Source organism: Lampetra planeri, chromosome 56 (assembly GCF_965212315.1).
Source record: "Lampetra planeri chromosome 56, kcLamPlan1.2.h2, whole genome shotgun sequence".
NCBI classification, from domain to species: domain Eukaryota; kingdom Metazoa; phylum Chordata; class Hyperoartia; order Petromyzontiformes; family Petromyzontidae; genus Lampetra; species Lampetra planeri.
In genome coordinates this window covers 1,794,211-1,813,487 of record NC_136162.1, presented here as the reverse complement: position 1 = coordinate 1,813,487, position 19,277 = coordinate 1,794,211, and the positions used below count along the sequence as shown (strand labels likewise).

General features: G+C 50.4%; 1 protein-coding gene across 1 annotated transcript; it reads right to left on the bottom strand.

Annotated features, from left to right (window-relative positions):
* Nucleotides 1-1,495: 1,495 nt before the first annotated feature.
* LOC144735620 (pyruvate dehydrogenase (acetyl-transferring) kinase isozyme 1, mitochondrial-like) lies at nucleotides 1,496-18,501 on the bottom strand. The gene is made up of 11 exons (XM_078618053.1): nucleotides 17,756-18,501; nucleotides 10,722-10,863; nucleotides 10,319-10,390; nucleotides 10,006-10,190; nucleotides 9,143-9,226; nucleotides 7,610-7,687; nucleotides 6,129-6,205; nucleotides 5,342-5,437; nucleotides 5,093-5,203; nucleotides 4,839-4,952; nucleotides 1,496-4,520 (listed from the first exon to the last, which is right to left on the bottom strand). Exons 1-11 carry the CDS (start codon nucleotides 17,874-17,876, stop codon nucleotides 4,383-4,385), a joined length of 1,218 nt encoding a protein of 405 aa, XP_078474179.1. The 5' UTR covers nucleotides 17,877-18,501; the 3' UTR covers nucleotides 1,496-4,382.
* Nucleotides 18,502-19,277: the final 776 nt, after the last annotated feature.

The following is a 19,277-nucleotide window of genomic DNA, read 5'->3' as shown; positions in this document are numbered from 1 at the left end:
TACTGCAGTTCAATTAATTTCATTGAACAGAATCGACGTGCAAGAACAGATCTGAAAGCATGCAAATGCATGAGCTGCATTTGCAGCCGTGGGTGTGTCTCCACTGCAACACTATTGATTTAAACGTCTTTGGATACACGTTGATGCAAATTGTCCGCATTTGCAAGTCATGTTGCGTGTTCTTTCATGCAGTGCAATGAATGCAATAACAGGTCTGCGAGCGTGTGCCGTGCATGATATCTGCATTTGCAGCTCAAGCCAGATCTCTGTACTGCGGTACAATTGAATTTTTACTTGAATTTGTTTAACCAGATGCGAGCTCTCACAAACATCATCATACGATAATGGAACAAGTATGCGTTTGCCTGTCCGGATTTTTTAAAGTAAAATTTTTGAGAGCATGACATTCGTGTAACATTAATATTCAATTAAACATTCCATGTGTATTTTTTTAATCTTAGTAAAAAAATCTGTAAAGTTTGCGAAACTTTACAACCGGTTTACGACGGTCTCATTCGCGACACATTTATTACGTCTATTTAAGGCCACAATGGATCGATTTGTGGCACAAAGGGGCCATCCATTTAGTAGGTACGAAGAAATCTGTCAAAACTTGACCCCTCCCTGTCCTATAGAACGGCCGATATTTAATCCACGCTATTTAATCCACGCAGAAACGATCAATGATTAATAATATGAACGTATTTAAGCAAACAGATAGTCCACCGCCGGCTGCATTATTATCGAGGCCTCACCCCCCCCCCCCCCCCCCCGTTTCCTATGTGTACATTGTCAGTAGACCCCCCCGCCCCTGCATGCCGACGTGCTCAATGGATGGCCCCAAACTTCACTTACGACCGACTCAGGACACATTTAAACAGCGATGGCTCTTCTGTTAAACGTCAGTAAAGTTTATTTTCAAAAGTTCAAGTCACTAAAGCAGATGAAGGAATGTAAATATTCTTTTAAATCTATAAAAATTGCTGTTAATTTATCTTGCATTGGGATGTTTGACCAGCTCCTGTTTAAGAATGTTTGGTTTTAATGAAACCCCACTTTCGAACACGTGGATGCCTGTCATCCCTACTTTACGCCAGTACTGTTCTCCTGTACTGCATTAAGTGTATAACATCAAGCGGGTTACTTAAAAGCAAACTCCAATGTGTAAACGTCGAGTAAGCCACTTTTAATACGTTCACTGCGACACCAGGGCCAGTTCAGACATCGCTGTTGTGGGGGTTGATGGCACGGTGCGCTAACTGCTTCGCCACCGCTCCCCCTCGATTTTCAAACCGTGCATTTCAACGACTCCTCCATGAAGCAGAATGCATCCTGAGGACGAGACGGTAGATGATGCAGGTCTTCCCTCAATTAGACACTTTCACTCTCCGTTGGCTCTCCGCTGCTGATAAAGAGGTCACCTCTCCGGATGCACCGCAGCGCTAAATAACGGCGACTTTAACCCCAGCCCGGCACGACAAAACTAATTGGCATGGACAAGGCAGAACACAATCCTTTATTGCTAATAATAAAAGCATCGTTCATATTTAGAGTGAATTACTGGCATCAGAACAAACAACTTGAGCGAGGATTGTTTTAGATGTCTGCTACTTAAAGAAGCCACGCCGTGCATTCGGCTCGGTATGAAGTGCGGGGTTCGTGGCGGCGGGCGGGGGGGGAGACTCGGAGATTGTTGGCTGAGAGAGAGGCGAGGGGGGCATGCTCTCTGTAAGTAGGGCACTGGAAAAGCTGTGAGAATGCCCCTGCATGTGGCATCTGCCGCGACTGCCAGCAAATGCCTCCACGCCTTAAACAAAGCCCAAATTTTGAACCGCGCTTATAGCGACGGCGTTGCGATTCACGCCTCGAGGGGCGACTACGACGAGGCCGCCGCCGACTCGCTCCCGGCCGTAGAGGTCGACGATTCACCCCCACGGCGATTTCAACAAATTGCCGCAATTCGGTCGCACTTTGATTCTAGAAATCGATATTTTTTACATTGTAACGGCATCTAGTGGTTGCAGGGGTCACGTGAACCGATTGGGTGCATACAAACTGAGCAATACATTTTAATACGTTATTTGACAATACCGCAAGCTTATGCATCGTCAAAGGCTCGATGGCAGTTGACAACAGACCCAATCGTAATCGGATGACCGACTCAAGATGACTGACAGATGCACCCGCCTGTGCTCCCCACGGTGCCACATTTCTGTGCATTCTATTCAACGGTCAAGAGATGAACATCCAAATAAGGGCCGATGCGAGGCCGGCGCTGGGTTGAACCCTGCACCGCCAAGTGTCCCCTTGGCCGTCGAGTTTACGCTTGTTAGTGGCGAATCACGGTGACCATGGCCCCTCACACAACCGCTCTTCTGCCCCCCCCCCTCCCCCAGAGGATCTGGAGCCTAGGCTCATTCAATGAACAGTTTTCAAAACTTAAGTGAGACAGAATTCACTCCAACCCTCACCGAATTGGTGGCAACTTAACCCCATGGCGACTGGAAGAGAATTTCAGTCAGGCGATGTCTCAAAAATAGTCGACGGCGGCTGTGCTACTACTTCTTGTCTTGCACTTTTGGTCGCTATTCATGCAACTATTCGAGATTATTTGTGTTACTGTTATTTAACCAGCAAAGCCTCACGGGCCTCAACTGTTTTCCAAGAAGGTCCTGCCAAGTTTTCACAGGAGGCGACAATTGCGATGCGTTTCCAATTTAATATTTAGTGGCATAATTATTAAATTTGTGCTAAATTGGACCGTGACTGACAAACATTGGCCTACAGTGACGGGATCTTTAACGTCCATTGAGAGGCAGACAGCACATAGTATGTTATGGTTACTACACCGCAGCATTAATCAGGATGGCTTGCTGGATTTGAACTGTGAACCTCTGCAATAAGCGGTAAATGCCACTTCACCACCGATACATTAACAACTGTCGACCATGCAAGTACCAGGACTCATGTGCAAAAGAGGTAATTAATATAGACGTGCCCTCGCCTGGTTAAATAAAGGACACCAATTTCAAATAAATATATTTCACCTTCAGTTCCAGTCGTGACAACATGCTCGTCATGCCGTCACTACTGGAATTCCAATATCACACGAGTTCCCTTCCACAGGGCCACATGCTTTCCACGAAACGTACACTACACACGGTATATGTTGTATAACCATTCATCATTTGCTTAACAACCAAAACCCTTTGTTCAAGATTTACAATCTTGAAGATCTATCACTTAAAACATCACTGTGAGTGCTCACTGTCTCTGCCTTGAACGTACAAAATCAGCACTTCAGTGCATTTGACACCTGGTCACCTCCAGCAAACTTATAGAGCCCTCGTCTCGTCAGAACTACCCTCTATGAAATACACAACTCGTACCATCTAACACGGAACCCTTTCTTCAACAATTACAGAACCCTAATTGATCCGATACAAAACCCTCATCTGCTCCAATACAGGACATTATTACTACCACGCTCGCTTACCCAGGAAAACCTCAACGAGTCTCAAGATCATTTTTCAGGAGGGTCCCGCCATCTTTCTGTAGTCGGGGGTGAAGTTGCCATGTATAATGACAATTTAATAATCTGCCGGTAAGTTTTCAGCATTTGGATGTTTGGCCAATACTAATAATATCGCATATTTTATTATTGTGGGAGAACCTGGAGGAAACACATGCAGACGAGGGGGGAAACAAACTAAAAACTAATTCCACGCAGAAGAAAGGTGCTGTGTGTCAGGAACTGAACCCATGGACCTATTTACCGTGAGGCCAAACACCACCGCACATCCAATCTGATGCAGAACCCTCGTCTCATCAGATACAGAATACTCATCCGATGCACAGATTGGAGCGAGACGACACCTACAGTGTGCGTACATGTGCACACTCTTTTGTGTGCGTGTGCGTGTGTGCGTGTGCGTGCGTGTGTACGAGCCTTGGCCCAGTAGCACATACCAAGCACACGGAGTGTGAGCACTTTTCATAGCTGCGCAGCACTGCTCATCGATACGGCCTTCAAAGGCCCAAGTGGTGCGGAAGAGTGCATTGCTGCAGTACCGTTTGTGTCCGCGTGAGCGCGGTGTGGTAGTGTTTACTGTGGTGTGCACTGGTGTAGAGTCCAAATGTTTTTGAGAAGCCCTCATTCAGCATGAGGCATCTATAGCGCTGCTCACATGTTGCATGGCTCACTGCAGGGTGGTGAAGTGCAGCGCAGTGTAACAGAGTAGTGTGGTATAGTACAGGTGTCTTATGTAGTTGAGTGTAGAGTTGTCGGGTGGTGTATTGCACTGTAGTGTGGCGAGAGCGGGTGGTCTAGTCGTTAATTACATCGTGCGGTGTGAGGAGCTCAGAGTAGTGGAGAGGTGCAGTCAGGTCGTCTTGTTGAGCACGTTGCGCGGCTCGCTGCTCGGCACGCACCAGTCGTCGGCCTCATGCAAGTTGCGGTAGTGGCGCCACGCTGAGCGGTTAAACACCGGCAGCTTCTCCACCGACTCACTCGACAGCGCCTGCAACACACCGCGCGGCACTCGTCACCGCCCACGTGGCACCCGTCACCGCCCGTGCGTTGCGACTTCGGTTAGTCCAAGCGCGCACACGCAGCGAGTCACCGGTCGTCGTCTCAACGACGCGCGGCGCAACCCAGAGGCGCGTCATGGGAGACACAAACAGTAAAACACGCCTGCCCCTCCATGCAAGCAATACATGTGTACGATTACACATCGCCCGTAAGGCCTTCTGGGAGTGCATCATTTCAGCAGTACTGGATTGGTACAAGCAACACTGGGGAGAACGACGTCGAACGTGGTGCGTGCGGGCAGCACCACCTTCAGGTAGATGAGCGCGTCCGTGCCCTGCCCCTCCATGGAGTAGAGCTTCAGGTCCCCATTGAAGTACTGCGCGTAGAGCCGCGATATGGGCAGGCCGAAGCCAAAGCCGGCCTGTGGGAGAGAGTCGCACGTGGCCCGTTCTGAAGTGCAGCACCACCCAGCAGGAGGAAGCTTCCACAACCAGCAGAGACTTCACCAAGAGAGAGGGGAGGGTGAGCCTACCAGCAGGGGAGGGGGGAGGGTGAGCGTACCAGTGGCGGGGCGCGGGAGACGTCGGTGTGGGGTGGAGGCGCGGTGGAGTACATGTAGTGGAAGAGTCGCTCAATCTTCCTGAGAGGAACTCCTCCTCCCTGATCGCTCACCTTCACACGCAGCGCGCGCGCACCGGCCAGACCATGGGTCAGCCACACCACCAAGACACACGCTACCACGAGTCACACCACACCATGAGACACACCACCACGAGTCACATCACACTTCCCCTGGTCCCCCTTGGCCACCTTGATGGTGAGGTCCTCAGGGCCGAGCGTGATGAGCACGTGAACGGGGGGGAAGTCCGACTCCCCGTGGTGCTCCACCGTCGCTCGCACCGCATTCTGGTGGGGGAGCATGGGTGGGGGGGCACAAGGGGAAAGGGTCAGGGGGGGAGGGGAGATTCAAATAAGACTGCGACGTCTGCATGGCCAAGGTTTCCGATGCCACTACCACACCTCGCTACCAATGCTCTCCACCCTTTGGCAAATCTCACCCTTGCACAGCAGACGCACGCAGCCATCTCCAAGATCGGCGCGGACAGACTCCCACCATCAGCTATAGGGCGGCTTCTCTTCCCCTTGGTTGCTGGACTTGTGGAGACCCCTCCAATACCATGTCGGCATTCATTCAATTGACGAAACAGATTGTACAGCCTCATGCACGTGTTGGATGGTGAGGTGATACACTGCTAAGAGTTCCATATGGATTCTGCATCTCACAACGTTAGATAAAAATCTTAATTCTAATAACATTACTAAAACAGAGACAAATCAATGTTAATCGATAAATCTCTCCCCCTCCCGAATCACTTTGAGAGTCTTTGTAGCAACACGCGACCGCACAATCGCACTCAACGTCGACGTCACGTTGCGATAAAGAATTCTCTTGGCTTTCTCGCAGCGCCCAGCCCCGCACGTTAGAGAGCGGCCCACGGAAGCGGATACAACAGAACTAGCTCCAAGATCCCTTCTTGGAGTGAAGCATAAAACAAACGGCGACCGTGGACGCCTAGGAACGTGGGGGGCTGCTTACCTTTAAGAGCTCAAAGAGCATGTGAAAGAGGTGAGAGGGCACATACACCGCCTGGATGGGAAGGCCCGGGTTCTTCCCTACGGTCAGGCAGCATGGAGGGAAACAGAGAGAGAAAAAACACCTCCTCACCCGCATGCGTGACAACTCTCGCCACCGCCTCACCACAACGCACGCTGCTCGCACACTCGCTCCCATCCTCCGGCCCGGCTCAGTTTCAGTGAAACCCATCGACTGAATGTATGACTCGCAGAGTCCTGGTCGTGCTTATCGAGTGAAGGCAAGGGAATGTAGAGCATTACCACTTTCCAGGTTGAGATCGATTATGCATAAGCTGTCAGTGTCCAGCCAGGTGGTCATGATGACCGTTGTAAAGGTGATCCATTACGAATGAAACATTGGTATAAAATCACATTGCTACATGGAACTTGGTCTAGAAAATAGCAGCCACAAGGATAAAAGTGTTCACCAATATCTGGAGGCACACAAACCAGAGAAGAAAATATTATTTGCAATATAACCATTCGTAATTGGGGACAATTAGGCACAGCTGCGCTTTTGGCATATATACAGTATTCGTAATTCGTCACGAGCCGAATTTCCAAACCGATTTAGGCATTCACGTGGAGCGACGCCACGCGCCACAACCAAAACAATTACTCAGTGTGGTGGCGGCGCGTGTGGTGAGCGTTAGTGCAGACCTCTTGCTTTGGACTTTACCTTTTTTATGCACTCTGTGCAAGCCAACCCTCTCGGAAATGTCGTCTACACCCACATCAAGAAGTAATATAAAGGGACTGAGACAAATCCAATGTGTGTCTATGTTGTGTGCGTGTCTCTGTGTGTCTCTGTGTTGTTTCTCTCTGCTTATGTGTCTGTCTGTGTGTCTCCGTGTGTGTTTTGTCTCTCTCTCAAATTTAGTTCTACCTGATGACGATTGCTTGTGTTGCGATCAAAATGTCGTATTATATGATTTCATTTATTTTCTTTCTACGGGACTTTACCGAAAGAACCAAAGAGTAATTCCTGCAGTGACGAAAGCTTCAAATCATGTTTAAATCTAATGTTGTGGATAGAACTGATGCAGGTGTGTCAATGCGTATGGTGTGTGAATAGTTTTGGAAAACAAATTTGGAAGAAAAAAAATTGAGGTTGCAGGCACGAGAGAGGAGTACCATTGTACATTATTCGGAATATTGAATATTGGATAATTTGGCAAGGCCAATATAGTATTTTGCATTTTACTTACATGTTAGTGCTTGCAATATGCAAAAGTAGATTACTAAAAAGTTCTTAAACTTAAAGTTCATTCAACATAAGCTGGACGCGAATCTTTCCAATCGTGGCAACGTTACAATTTGTCATAAGGCTTGTGATGCACGATGACGTCATGAAACCACCGCGTGCCCAAGATGTCTCAAGGGCACCGGAGGGCGCGCCCCCTCCCGTGCGAGGTGCCAGGGCTGTGCTGGCAGCGTGCCTACCGTTGTGCTGCTCGATCTGAACGTCGGGACATCCCAGGTAGTACTGATTGCACAGCTGCTTGGCGCTATCGAAGGCATCTGTGAACACACACACGCGCAGGGGCGCATGGGTGCTGCGCCAGGCTAGGTGCACGATGATGCACACCTCGCTGATGAAGGTGTCAGGACAGACCCAGGCGCACTGGGGTGGACAGGTACAAGTTCACGGCTGACATGTCATGTGACGGGGGAGGTGCTCTCAAGTCAGAGCGTCTTCACCGGTTGCCTGTGTGGTATGAATTCCACATAATTCTGACAAGGGCCAGTTCACCCAAAGAACAATCACTGTAGACATCTAACAAAGGGGTCCTCATTTTATTGACCCAAAAGGAATGATGATGACAGGATGGGTTGAGCCCTACTCAGTGTTTGAACTCACAATTTTTCGGTTGAGAGTCGAGAGTTCTGACCACATTCAGAACATTGTGATGTGGACAATCACAGCAGCTTTAACATCTATACCAGTGTCTAGGTGTCCTGTACTGGCAAATATCGTACCACCACATATTCACCATGTGACTTGCAACAATCAGAAGCCGACTCAAAGCTCCTGCCGATAAAGACGCCCTGACCAAGATCTCGCGACCACGGCGGAGATCCCGAACTCGTCCAAGTGTCAACATGGACATGGTGCGAAGCAACTCGTGGGCTTCAAACAACGTGCCCAACACCACACTGCCCAGCGAGCCCACCACCACACTGCCCAGCGAGCCCACCACCACACTGCCCAGCGAGCCCACCACCGCATTGCCCAGCGAGCCCACCACCCCACTGCCCAGCGAGCCCACCACCACACTGCCCAGCGAGCCCACCACCACACTGCCCAGCGAGCCCACCACCACACTGCCCAGCGAGCCCACCACCGCACTGCCCAGCGAGCCCACCACCACACTGCCCAGCGAGCCCACCACCTCACTGCCCAGCGAGCCCACCACCTCACTGCCCAGCGAGCCCACCACCACACTGCCCAGCGAGCCCACCACCTCACTGCCCAGCGAGCCCACCACCACACTGCCCAGCGAGCCCACCACCACACTGCCCAGCGAGCCCACCACCACACTGCCCACCAAGCCCACCACCACACTGCCCAGCAGACTTTCATCTTCCACAGAAACAATGGCAGCGCTTAACCGGATCCCCATACACCACTGAAGATGCGTACATAAAATGCACAAGTGCAGAATAGACTCTCGCCTGGTGTGCGACTGTAGCTATGAACTTCAAACTACGGACCGTGTAACTCCGCACTGTCCCAAATTAACATATGAAGGTGGTGGGTGGGTGAGTGGGTTGGTGGGTGGCTTAGTGGGTACATCTATAATTCACCAACTCTCAGACAAATAGGATGGCTAAATCAGTTACAAATGAATCTCTAACAGTTCCTCTACACAGGCTACATGAAACATGAAGCAGCTTTGATCACACCAGGAGACACTAGGAGCAATGTTCATCCGAGAAGTCCGAGGTTCATCTCCGGCTTCTTCCGCCACTCACCCTGCACCACCTCTGCCACCTGGCACGTGGGGTCGATGGTTCCAATGTGCTTCGGGTGGATGTCCTCCAGGCCAAAGAGAAGCGCTGCAAGTGACATGCGCACACACTAAGCATCGTCTTTGCACGGATGGTGACACTTAAAAGGCCTCAGTAACTCAAAGTGCCTTATCGCACATCATCTGAACAATGTCAAGGGGCAACCCCAGTGGCAGCTGTCCCCGTGCGGCACAAGGCCACTCCCTAACAGCCAACAGGCAAAAGAAGTTCAACAAACATACAATTATTCTGCCAGTCGCAGATGACAATAGAATGTAATTCCAATTCAGTGATTTTCAGGTCATTTTTCCAATTTGGCAAATTTGGACATTGACGCCAGCACACAATGGCCGACGTGTTCATAAGTGTCGACATACGCACGCATACACCAAGGTGCACACACGTGTACAGAGTTCACAAGGCATGGGTCGCTGTATGAGTAGCTGCAGAGTCTGCCATCAGGGTTAGGGATCAGGGATCATGGGTATAGAGGGGAGAGTTAAGAGGTTGTGGGTTGTGGGGTGATGGTTGGGTGGTTGTGGGTGGCAGCTGTGTGTAGTGGGTAGTGGGTTACTGGGTGGTGTGTAGTGGTTACTGGGTGGTGTGTAGTGTGTAGTGGTTACTGGGTGGTGTGTAGTGGGTTACTGGGTGGTGTGTAGTGGTTACTGGGTGGTGTGTAGTGTGTAGTGGTTGGTGGGTGGTGTGTAGTGGTTACTGGGTGGTGTGTAGTGTGTAGTGGTTGCTGGGTGGTGTGTAGTGGTTGGTGGGTTCCTGGGTGGTGTGTAGTGGGTTGCTGTGTGGTATTAAGTGGGTGGCGAGCGGCACACCGTGCTGGTTGATGAGCATGCGGAAGGAGATGCGGCTCATGTAGAAGCGGTCGAGGAAGTACTGCACGTTGCGGTCGGAGGCCGGGTCGACGCCCAACACCTCCTTGTACTCCATCACGCCCTGCGCCATCGTGGGCACCACGTCCTTGTGCAGGGTGCGCACCTCCAGCAGCGTCTCTGTGAAGCTGGAATACGCACGCACACACACTGCTCAACACATGTACACGTGCAAGGTGTACTCTGTATGGGTGGTCTCCGTGGGCTCTCCGCTGCTCTGAATGGAACTGAGATGGGTGGCGAGAGGAGCTCTTACTTGGTGAGGACCTTTCCATCATCGGGGTTCTTATCCACGTACCCCAGGATCTCGGTCATGCTCTTGGCGTACCTGGTGCAACACACACCCCTACCATGTTAAATTCAGTTATGCACTTTGCTCAACTTGGGAATGTAGCCTACATCAGGGCAAGTGCTGTTAGAGGTTGGCTGTTAAGACTGCTGCAGCACACAAGGAGGTGCCGTGCACAGACACGTATATAAAGACACACAAATATACATGTCAACACAAATACACGCAATGCAGACACAAAGATGTACACACAGGAGGCGGCACACCCACTACCCCTGCATGAGCTGCTGAGAGAGACACATGCACACCCTCGTTCAGACACATGTACACAAACACACACATACAGACACACAACAGGTGGCACACTGACCAGCTCTGCACGAGCTGCACAGAGGGCGTGTGCAGCAGCTTCTCGGGCAGGAGGTTGATCTCCTTCATGGTGTTGGCGAGACGCACGGGCAGCTCCTGGCGCAGGAAGACGAACGACGTTCGCTCACACGCATTCTTAAAGCCTGCGCACCGTCACACAAAAAGACAGACTGTAGTTCGCGAGCAACTATAAAGGCCAGCACAGCACAAGAAGGAGTGAGTGACCAGCATCACGCATAGTTGCCTTTGTCTCCTTAGTGGCGATGGGTTTACATCGCACCGTGAGCAGGAATCCAACGAGGGTCTCTAGGATCGTAGCGCAGTGCGCTAACCACTACGCCCTCTGCTCCGTGCCACGTGGCCTGTGATCCAGCGCTGTGGAGGCAGCGGGCAGGGTTGGTGGATCCCCACACACAAATTTTGTGAAACTTCCTTTCCCGTGGGCATCAAGGAAGTGCTGTACCCAGGCTCGCCAGGAGAATGTGACACTCGCATGTGTGGGTTTTCTCTAGGTGCTCCAAGTTCCTGTGAAGGACGTTACTGCTGCCCACTAGCGTCCTTCACACACCTCCTTTACAGAAGTCAATCTTGACACTGCTGCTACTAATTGTCAGCAAGCGCATTCAGCTCCAAATCCTCATCATCAGCATACATAACATCGCCTGGCACGACAGAGGCATCGCAACCTCCAGAACTCCATCCTGTGTGCACGCACCATGACCTTTCTGGGTATTTTTAGTCGACCGTCTCAAGCGCTCGCGGCTGTTTGTGTCCGAGCCGTGAATTTTAAAATAGGGTGTGGCGGTGCGGTAAAGACCGTGGCACAAACGATTAGCCCGGCGACCTCAAAGGTGCACACGAACCTGGCGCTCTGGGTAAACATTTACAGCGTGACACACAACAGCGGCCCTGCACATCAGCAACATACACAATAGTGCGATAGTGAGTGGATCACTCCACGCAACGAGGCGTAAGTGATATTACAGCATCATTTGAAATATATTTGGGCTACAACGCATTGCCACGGGGAAGCTTCATGATCCCATGCTGGCCTAAGCCAGGCTGCCAGCAAATGACAAGCGGGAGATGTAGTGAATAGATGTTCACCAGGCGAGCAGCCTGGTGACCATCGAAACTCACACACACACTTGGTGATTATCTCATATACTGCCGGCGAATGATGGTGTCACACTGTGGCCCATGGTGTGAGATTGGTGACCGTAGTAGCACGGTGGGATATTTAGCATTGTTGATCAGAGTAAAAGAAAGCGCATCCGCTGTGTGATGTTGTTGTAATTCAGCAGTTTGGGGGAAGCAAGTTGTAACTGGGAGAATATTCTGTGGTTGATAAGGTAAAATTTAATATTTAGGGGAAATGTTGGCAGAAAAGCACAAACACGAATAAACAATATACTTCGCAGGTACAGTACCTCTGGATTGGCAAACTGGGGTCGTGGTTCCCATGTTTTTAAAAGACCAGTGGGTGTGCTCCAACTGCAGAGGAACCACACTCTTCAGCGTCCCAGGTAACGCTTTTGCCAGACTTCTGGAGAAGAGCTTCTGCCCAGTGGCTGAGCCTCAGATTCAGGAGGAAAAATGTGGATTCCGTCATTGTCGTGGACCAATGGACCAGCTCTTTTCCCTCTCACAAATATTTAAGGGGTCATAGGAGTATGCTTCTCCAGTCTACTTCTGCTTTGGGTAGAATGTGAGAAAGCATATGGCCGTGCTCCCCGCAATGTCTTGTGAGAGGTGCTGCGAGTATGACGTACCGGTGCCGCTTTTGTGCGCTATCCGGTCCCTCTATTCCCAGAGTGAGAGCTGTGTCCGTATTCTTGGTGTTAAATCAGTCGTTCACTGTGGGTGTTGGGACTCCGCCAACAGTATGTCTTGTGTCTCCACTCCCGTTTTATTATTTTCATGGACAGGATATCAAGGCGCAGCCGAGGTCTGTGATCTCCAGCGGGCACTTAAACGGCTTAATGCCGAGTGTGAAGCGGCTGGGATGAGGATCAGCACCTCCAAATCTGAGGTCATGGTTCACTCCCAGGAGACGGTGGATTGTTTTCTCCAGGTGAGGAGGGAACAGCTGTCCTTAGTGGAGGAGTTTAAGTACCTCAGTGTCTCTTTCACAAGTGATGGTAAGTGGAAGCAGGAGATCGGCCGGCGGATCAGCGCGGTGTCCGTAGTGTTGCGGGCACTGTACCGTTCTGTGGTAGTGAAGCGGAAGCTGGATTCTCGAACAAAGCTGTCGGTTTATAGGTCGATCTACGTTCCCTTCCTCACCTATGGTCATGAGCTTTGGGTAATGACCTAAAGGATGAGATCGTGGATACAAGGGGCCTGAATGAGGTTTCTCCGCAGGGTTGCCAGGCTCACTCTCCATGATGGGGTGAGGAGCTCGGTAATCCAGGAGAGCCTCAGAGTTGAGCTGCTACTCCTCCGGATCGAGAGGAGCCAGTTGAGGTGGTTTGGGCACCTGGCAAGGATGCCCCCCCCCCCCCCCCCCCCGATAGACTCCCCTCGGAATTCTACCGGGCACGTGCCACTGGGCAAAGACCCCGAGGCCGGCCCAGGACACGCTGGCGGGACTACAATGCTCAGCTGGCCTGGGAACACCTGGGAATTCCCCAGTCTGTCGTCAGGGAAAGGGAGGTCTGGACACCCCCTACTCAACATGTTGCTTCCGCTACCCTCACCAGGACAAGCGGACTAAGATTTAACGAACTTGGCATATTTATCATTAACATTGCCTTATAAAATAAATGTTAACCTATTACATGTGTGTTCTGTTAGTGACCAATGTGCTGAGTTTGTGTTTTTAATCATGTTCAATCAGGTCTCACTTCTATTAACTAAAACTAATTTTAAATGAGCTCTCAACTGTGTATATCAAAGACACCACATGGAGCAGTAATAGACACATGTGTTGAGATGAGATGCGAGTTGCCGATGGCACGTAAAGTGCTCCGAGATGACCCGGTGTGATGGAGGGCAGGGCTCTATCCAACATCAGTCGTTATTGATATTTATAGAGGACAGCACCAGAGGAGCTGTAACCATAATGGACATAGCCAGAGAGGAATGGGGGGGAGTAGATTTCCAAGGGAGGTTAACCGAGGTCAAGGCTGGAGACGCAAACCTCCTGAGTGTAATGGAAATAGGCAACGTCTATTAATAGCCAAGAGAGATGCCATCCAAGTTTGTTTTGTAATTTATTTTGATATTGTTTGTATTGTCTGGCAAATATATTTTGAAAACAGATGTACAACCGTAATCAACACTATCCATCACCCTCTGGCCTGATTACAAAATAATACAATGCATGTAACACCAGCGTTTAATGTTTTGTAAAACACAACTTTCTCTTGTAAGGCAGTGTTAATGACAAAAAGTTAAATTTTATTTTATACGACGTGTTCATGTGAGTTCACGTGACCCCTGCAGCCATAATCATTTTTAAAATATCGCTTCTCGAATCAAATCAGGAGCCTGGACAGTGAGAATGCATCACGTCGCTGGGGAGCAAATTGTTCTAGCCCGAGCTTACGCACAACAGACTACGCAATGGATTGTTAAGACGGTCACGGGTCCGCACACTAAGCTTCACCACACAAACGTGTCCTGTATCTTAATTTTGCCCCAAGCAGAATCACAACCCTGGAATCTGTTATGGGAGATCAATAACTACCCCCTGCATCACACGCACCCATTATCTCACAACCACCATGTACCGTGGGGTCTCATACAGCACACAAAGCGACGGGACAAAGATCCCCGTGTAGCCTTTAACAGACTGTGACGTGCTGTTGGCAATCACCTATGGAGACCGGCACGGATGAAGAGGGAATGGTGTGACCGGAACCATGTTCGGCCGCATTTATCTCCCCAGTGCTGATGTTTTGCGCACCTTGACCAAGGAGCGATTTAAATATTCACCATTGATGTTAGCTGTGGTCATAAATTGAACTCGGGTTACCCAGTTGCTAGAGAAATACACGAACCACTACGAGACGTGGGTTAGACGTGTTGCCTTTATAAAGAGGCAAAGATGTTTCATGTGTCTTGATTAATTTAATCTTCTGATTAAATAAAGAATAGAGACTTGCTGACTGTCCTTTATTTTTAACTTTCCTTTGCTACAGGGAGGCTGAGGTACAACATATTTTATAGTTCAGAACAGAACAGCAGCACCATAAAAACCAAGACAGATAACAGAATCAGTGTCTCAGCAAAATAAAAGGGAAGTGCAACAAACATCATAAAATACTCAACTCAAATAACATCAAATTACATCCAGCATCATCGAGCACATCGCCCGATGATGCTGGATGTAATTACCAGCGGAATGTCGTACTACTCAGATTGTAAATGTTGTGGATTCACTCTCCAACACACCGGTGGGCTGAAGTAGTGAACTATTTGGCGTTTTTTACGTGACAAATCCCTTACTGATTGGCCGTGTCGGGTGGTGGAGGGTTTCGACACATTTATACTTTACACGATCTAACCCAACAAGCTTTATTATTAATAATATTGGTCGCGAAAGCCAACGTGTTATCCCATGTGTATAATAGATGTTGCATTGAACAGAAGGGCGAGCAAGCATCGGCTTTAGAACATTAACGAGGATGGAACTAAGGAACACCGATACACTTGAATGTCTGTTATTTAGTGTATGCCTTCAGGTTTTATTGTGCTTCAGCAAATTGTACTTAATTTTACAACACAGTAGTTGAATCATGATGTCCTGTGAATTCCATGTACTGTCGGCCTCTCGTGTAAAAACAGTATCCTATCTGAGAGTTCTCATCTGGTGATAATCTTGTGCGTGCGTCTGCTCCGTGTACTTGCTGTCCTTCCCCCGCACCTCCGATTAGCACGGGTTTGGTAAATAAGGTGCGAAATTATTTCAACATTCATACACGCACATTCACAAAGATGGCTAAAGTAATTTGCAAATATCCAAACTGGTCCTGGGGTTTTTCCTAGGTCGGCTCAGCCTTTACAATATGGACGAAAGCAAATATAATCGGACCTCAGTTCTGTCTCCATATATTAAATACCACAAATATATTTTTAGTCCACGAGGTCCTATTATTGGCTTCCCAACTCAATGTTACCACGCGCCGTGTATTGAATATTCACCATACAGCACTGGAAGTGCATCTCCTATCAAGGACCAATGACTGACGCAGCGAATACACCGGCAGGGAGGAGCCCATGCAGTTTAAATGCGCACAGTGTGTTTAATGTGGGGGTGGTGACTTATTGAGGGAAATGTTTAATTTAGAGACTTACATTTTAATTTTCTTCTCAAGGTCAGCCCAGTGGCAGCCGCTCCCATTAATAGTAACAGAACCAATAAACAGGGTATGTGCCAGGATCACAGTGAAGTGCATGCTTAACGTTACACGAGATGGAAAATTCACGTACATTAAAGTGTAAAATTAAAGTGTGAAAGGAAAGGAACCATTGAATAAACTAAATACAAATCTGTTCATTTTGGGATTGTTTACGTGAGCCAGCCGGCACGTGGATTTCATAGTCCGCATAAGCAACACGGGAGCCGTGCCTCCACCAGCGAAGCGTCCATTGGCGGGAGCTACATCACGTGACCGGGCAAAACCCCTTCCCGCGTAAGCGCGGTAACAAATACAATGAGTCGGTTTGAATGGCAACGACAACGACAGAGGCGCTGACACGGAGACACCGCCATGAGCACAACAACAACAACACGTCAACAACAACACGTCAACAACAACAACATCACCAGTTGCCACGTTGTGCTGATTATTATGTTAACCTGTTCTGGGACCAATGTCGGTCGATTCCGCCCGACGTAGTTGCCAGTGATGATGATGGTGGTGGGATTTAGTCTCCATGACTGCATCAGGCAAAGACGTATCCACGTGTTCAGGGATTCATTGGAGCCGGTTTATTTCCCGTCGTACGCCGGCACACACCACACATCCAGTACACCACACATCCAGTACACCACACATCCAGTACACCACACATCCAGTACACCACACATCCAGTACACCACACATCCAGTACACCACACATCCAGTACACCACACATCCAGTACACCACACATCCAGTACACCACACATCCAGTACACCACACATCCAGTACACCACACATCCAGTACACCACACATCCAGTACACCACACATCCAGTACACCACACATCCAGTACACCACACATCCAGTACACCACGACTCGGGTACACGACGCGGCACGTGCCACCTACCCCAGGCCTCCAGCAACCCGGAGAATATAAAAGTGGGGAATTAAACCCCTCGTGTGTGTGTGCAGTCACCGCGCAGGGGTGCACACTGCACGGTGCCCATGTGGGTGCACACTGCAGGATGCGTGATGCCCATGTGGGAGCACCCTGCACACTGCAGTGTGCACCACGCAGTGTGCAGGGTGCACACTGCGTGATGTCATGTGGGTGCACGTGCGAGTGTCTTCGGGTTGCTCGACCAAGCATGAAGTATGGTAAACAACCCTCTCATTCAGCAGTGGGATGACCATGGCTGATGGTGTCCACATACAGAGTGTGTGAAGATGAAGGTGTGTAGACATGCACTATGTACACGCTTGTGTTCAGTAAGGTTGTTACACGAAAACGGGGAACCTTTTAAAAATCCTTTAACCAGTCACCATTCCCAGTGGCATTCTAGTCACGGCACGCGCGAACGTGCACATGGCAGTCTGTGCAAGTCACCGCATGGGACACTTACCCTCGTTTCCAGACTAAAATTGTAACATATTTACGTATATTGACAAACACTGCCATACGCGCGGGCAACCCCGGTTTTTACCCATTAATTTACAATAAATCAGAAACGGAGCAGAGCGCGCCGCGTGTGTCCTGCCGCGTGCGATGTGCGTGAGTGGGGAGCGAGCGAGTTGGGGGCGAGTGAGTGGGGGGCGAGCGAGTTGGGGGGCGAGTGAGTGGGGGGCGAGCGAGTGGGGGGCGAGTGAGTGGGGGGCGAGCGAGTGGGGGGCGCGGGTCCTCACCGAAGTCGAGGAACTGTTTGATGGAGAGGGGCGAGGGCGAGAAGCGGGAGTAGAACTCCACCTGCGACTGCAGCGACTGCAGCGCAGAGGCGGCGCGCCGCAGGCAGCGCAGCAGCCGCATCGCGAGCGGAGCTCCCTCCTCACGGGGGGCCTCCTCACGGGGGGCCTCCACACGGGGGGCCTCCACACGGGGGGCCTCCTCACGGGGGGCCTCCTCACGGGGGGCCTTCCTCACGGGGCCTCCACACGGGGCCTCCTCACGGGGGGCCTCCACACGGGGCCTCCACACGGGGGGCCTCCTCACGGGGACTCCAGGAGTGGAGGAGGCTCCCAGGAGTGGAGGAGGTCGTCAGGGCTACCGGCGATCTGGCTGAGCGAGGCCACCACGCAGCACCCCACCGGCTGAAGCGACTGCCGTCGATGGAGACGAGAAGCGAGGATGGGAGAGAAGCCCCGCGCGTCTCCCCTCTGCGCTTGCGGCACCACAGAACAACAACAGCAGCAGCAGCAACAACAACAGCAGCAGCAACGACAGCAGCAGCAACAACAGCAGCAACAACAACAGCAGCAACAACAACAGCAGCAGCAACAACAACAGCAGCAGCAACAACAACAGCAGCAGCAACAACAACAGCAGCAGCAACAACAACAGCAGCAGCAACAACAACAGCAGCAGTAGCCACACGCGGCGCGGCGACTCGCAGATAGCAGGGGGGGGAGCCCCTCCCCTTCCTCGCCGTTCGGTCACGTGACACGGGGCTACGTGCGAGGCCGAGCCTCCAGTCACGTGACACGCGCCCGCCACGTGTGTTGACAGCTCCGTGATGATGCCAGTGCTTTGTGACGTCATCATAAGAAGATGAATTTCTCATGATGATCTTCGAGTATTTGACTCCCCTTCACTATCAATCTCAGCGAAAACGTCTTCCCAGGGTCAGCCCAGGCCAGCTCCGACATTAAGCCCTGATTATGACAGTACTGTATCGAAACGCTACGACCACGGCCTCGGTAGATTACACTTTGATACATTTAAGTAAGCATATTACGTATTTCGATTTTATTTAAAGATGTGTATTGTACTGTAGTTACGTGCCCGCACTGGCCAGCGTAGTGAATGGTCAAATAACGGCTTGACCCGCGCACGGGGTGAGAGGAAGATTGATAAGGGGCTGCTGGACATTAAATTAAAGTTCAGCTCTAGTTAAATATTCCATTGCGTTTAGAGTACCAGTGTAAGACACTGCTGTTTCCAATCAACTTCGCTGTCCACTCTAAGAGGAAGGAGGGCTATTGTCTGAAACGTCATCCTCATAGAATCATAGATATACTTTATTGTGGAAAGCTTGCCAACAGGGTGGAGAGCAGCAAATATCCACTGTGCTCCCTTCATAAACCCGCACTGATCATCAGCGTGGTATGTTGAACTGCTTTCGTAAGTCGTGAACCGTGCGAATCGGAGGTGAAGTATGGTTAAAACAATACTCACGACCAGCACAGCGTGGGAAGCCCATATTCAACAGTT

What these genes read in the sequence shown, in the direction of transcription:
- LOC144735620 (XM_078618053.1), bottom strand. Translation starts at nt 17,876, where the DNA reads ATGCGGCTGCTGCGCTGCCTGCGGCGCGCCGCCTCTGCGCTGCAGTCG. An exon ending in GGTGGCAGAGGTGGTGCAGG is followed by an intron (nt 7,688 to 9,142) that starts GTGAGTGGCGGA and finishes GTGTGTTCACAG; the next exon opens with ATGCCTTCGATAGCGCCAAG. An exon ending in TCTCCCGCGCCCCGCCACTG is followed by an intron (nt 4,953 to 5,092) that starts GTACGCTCACCC and finishes TCTCTCCCACAG; the next exon opens with GCCGGCTTTGGCTTCGGCCT.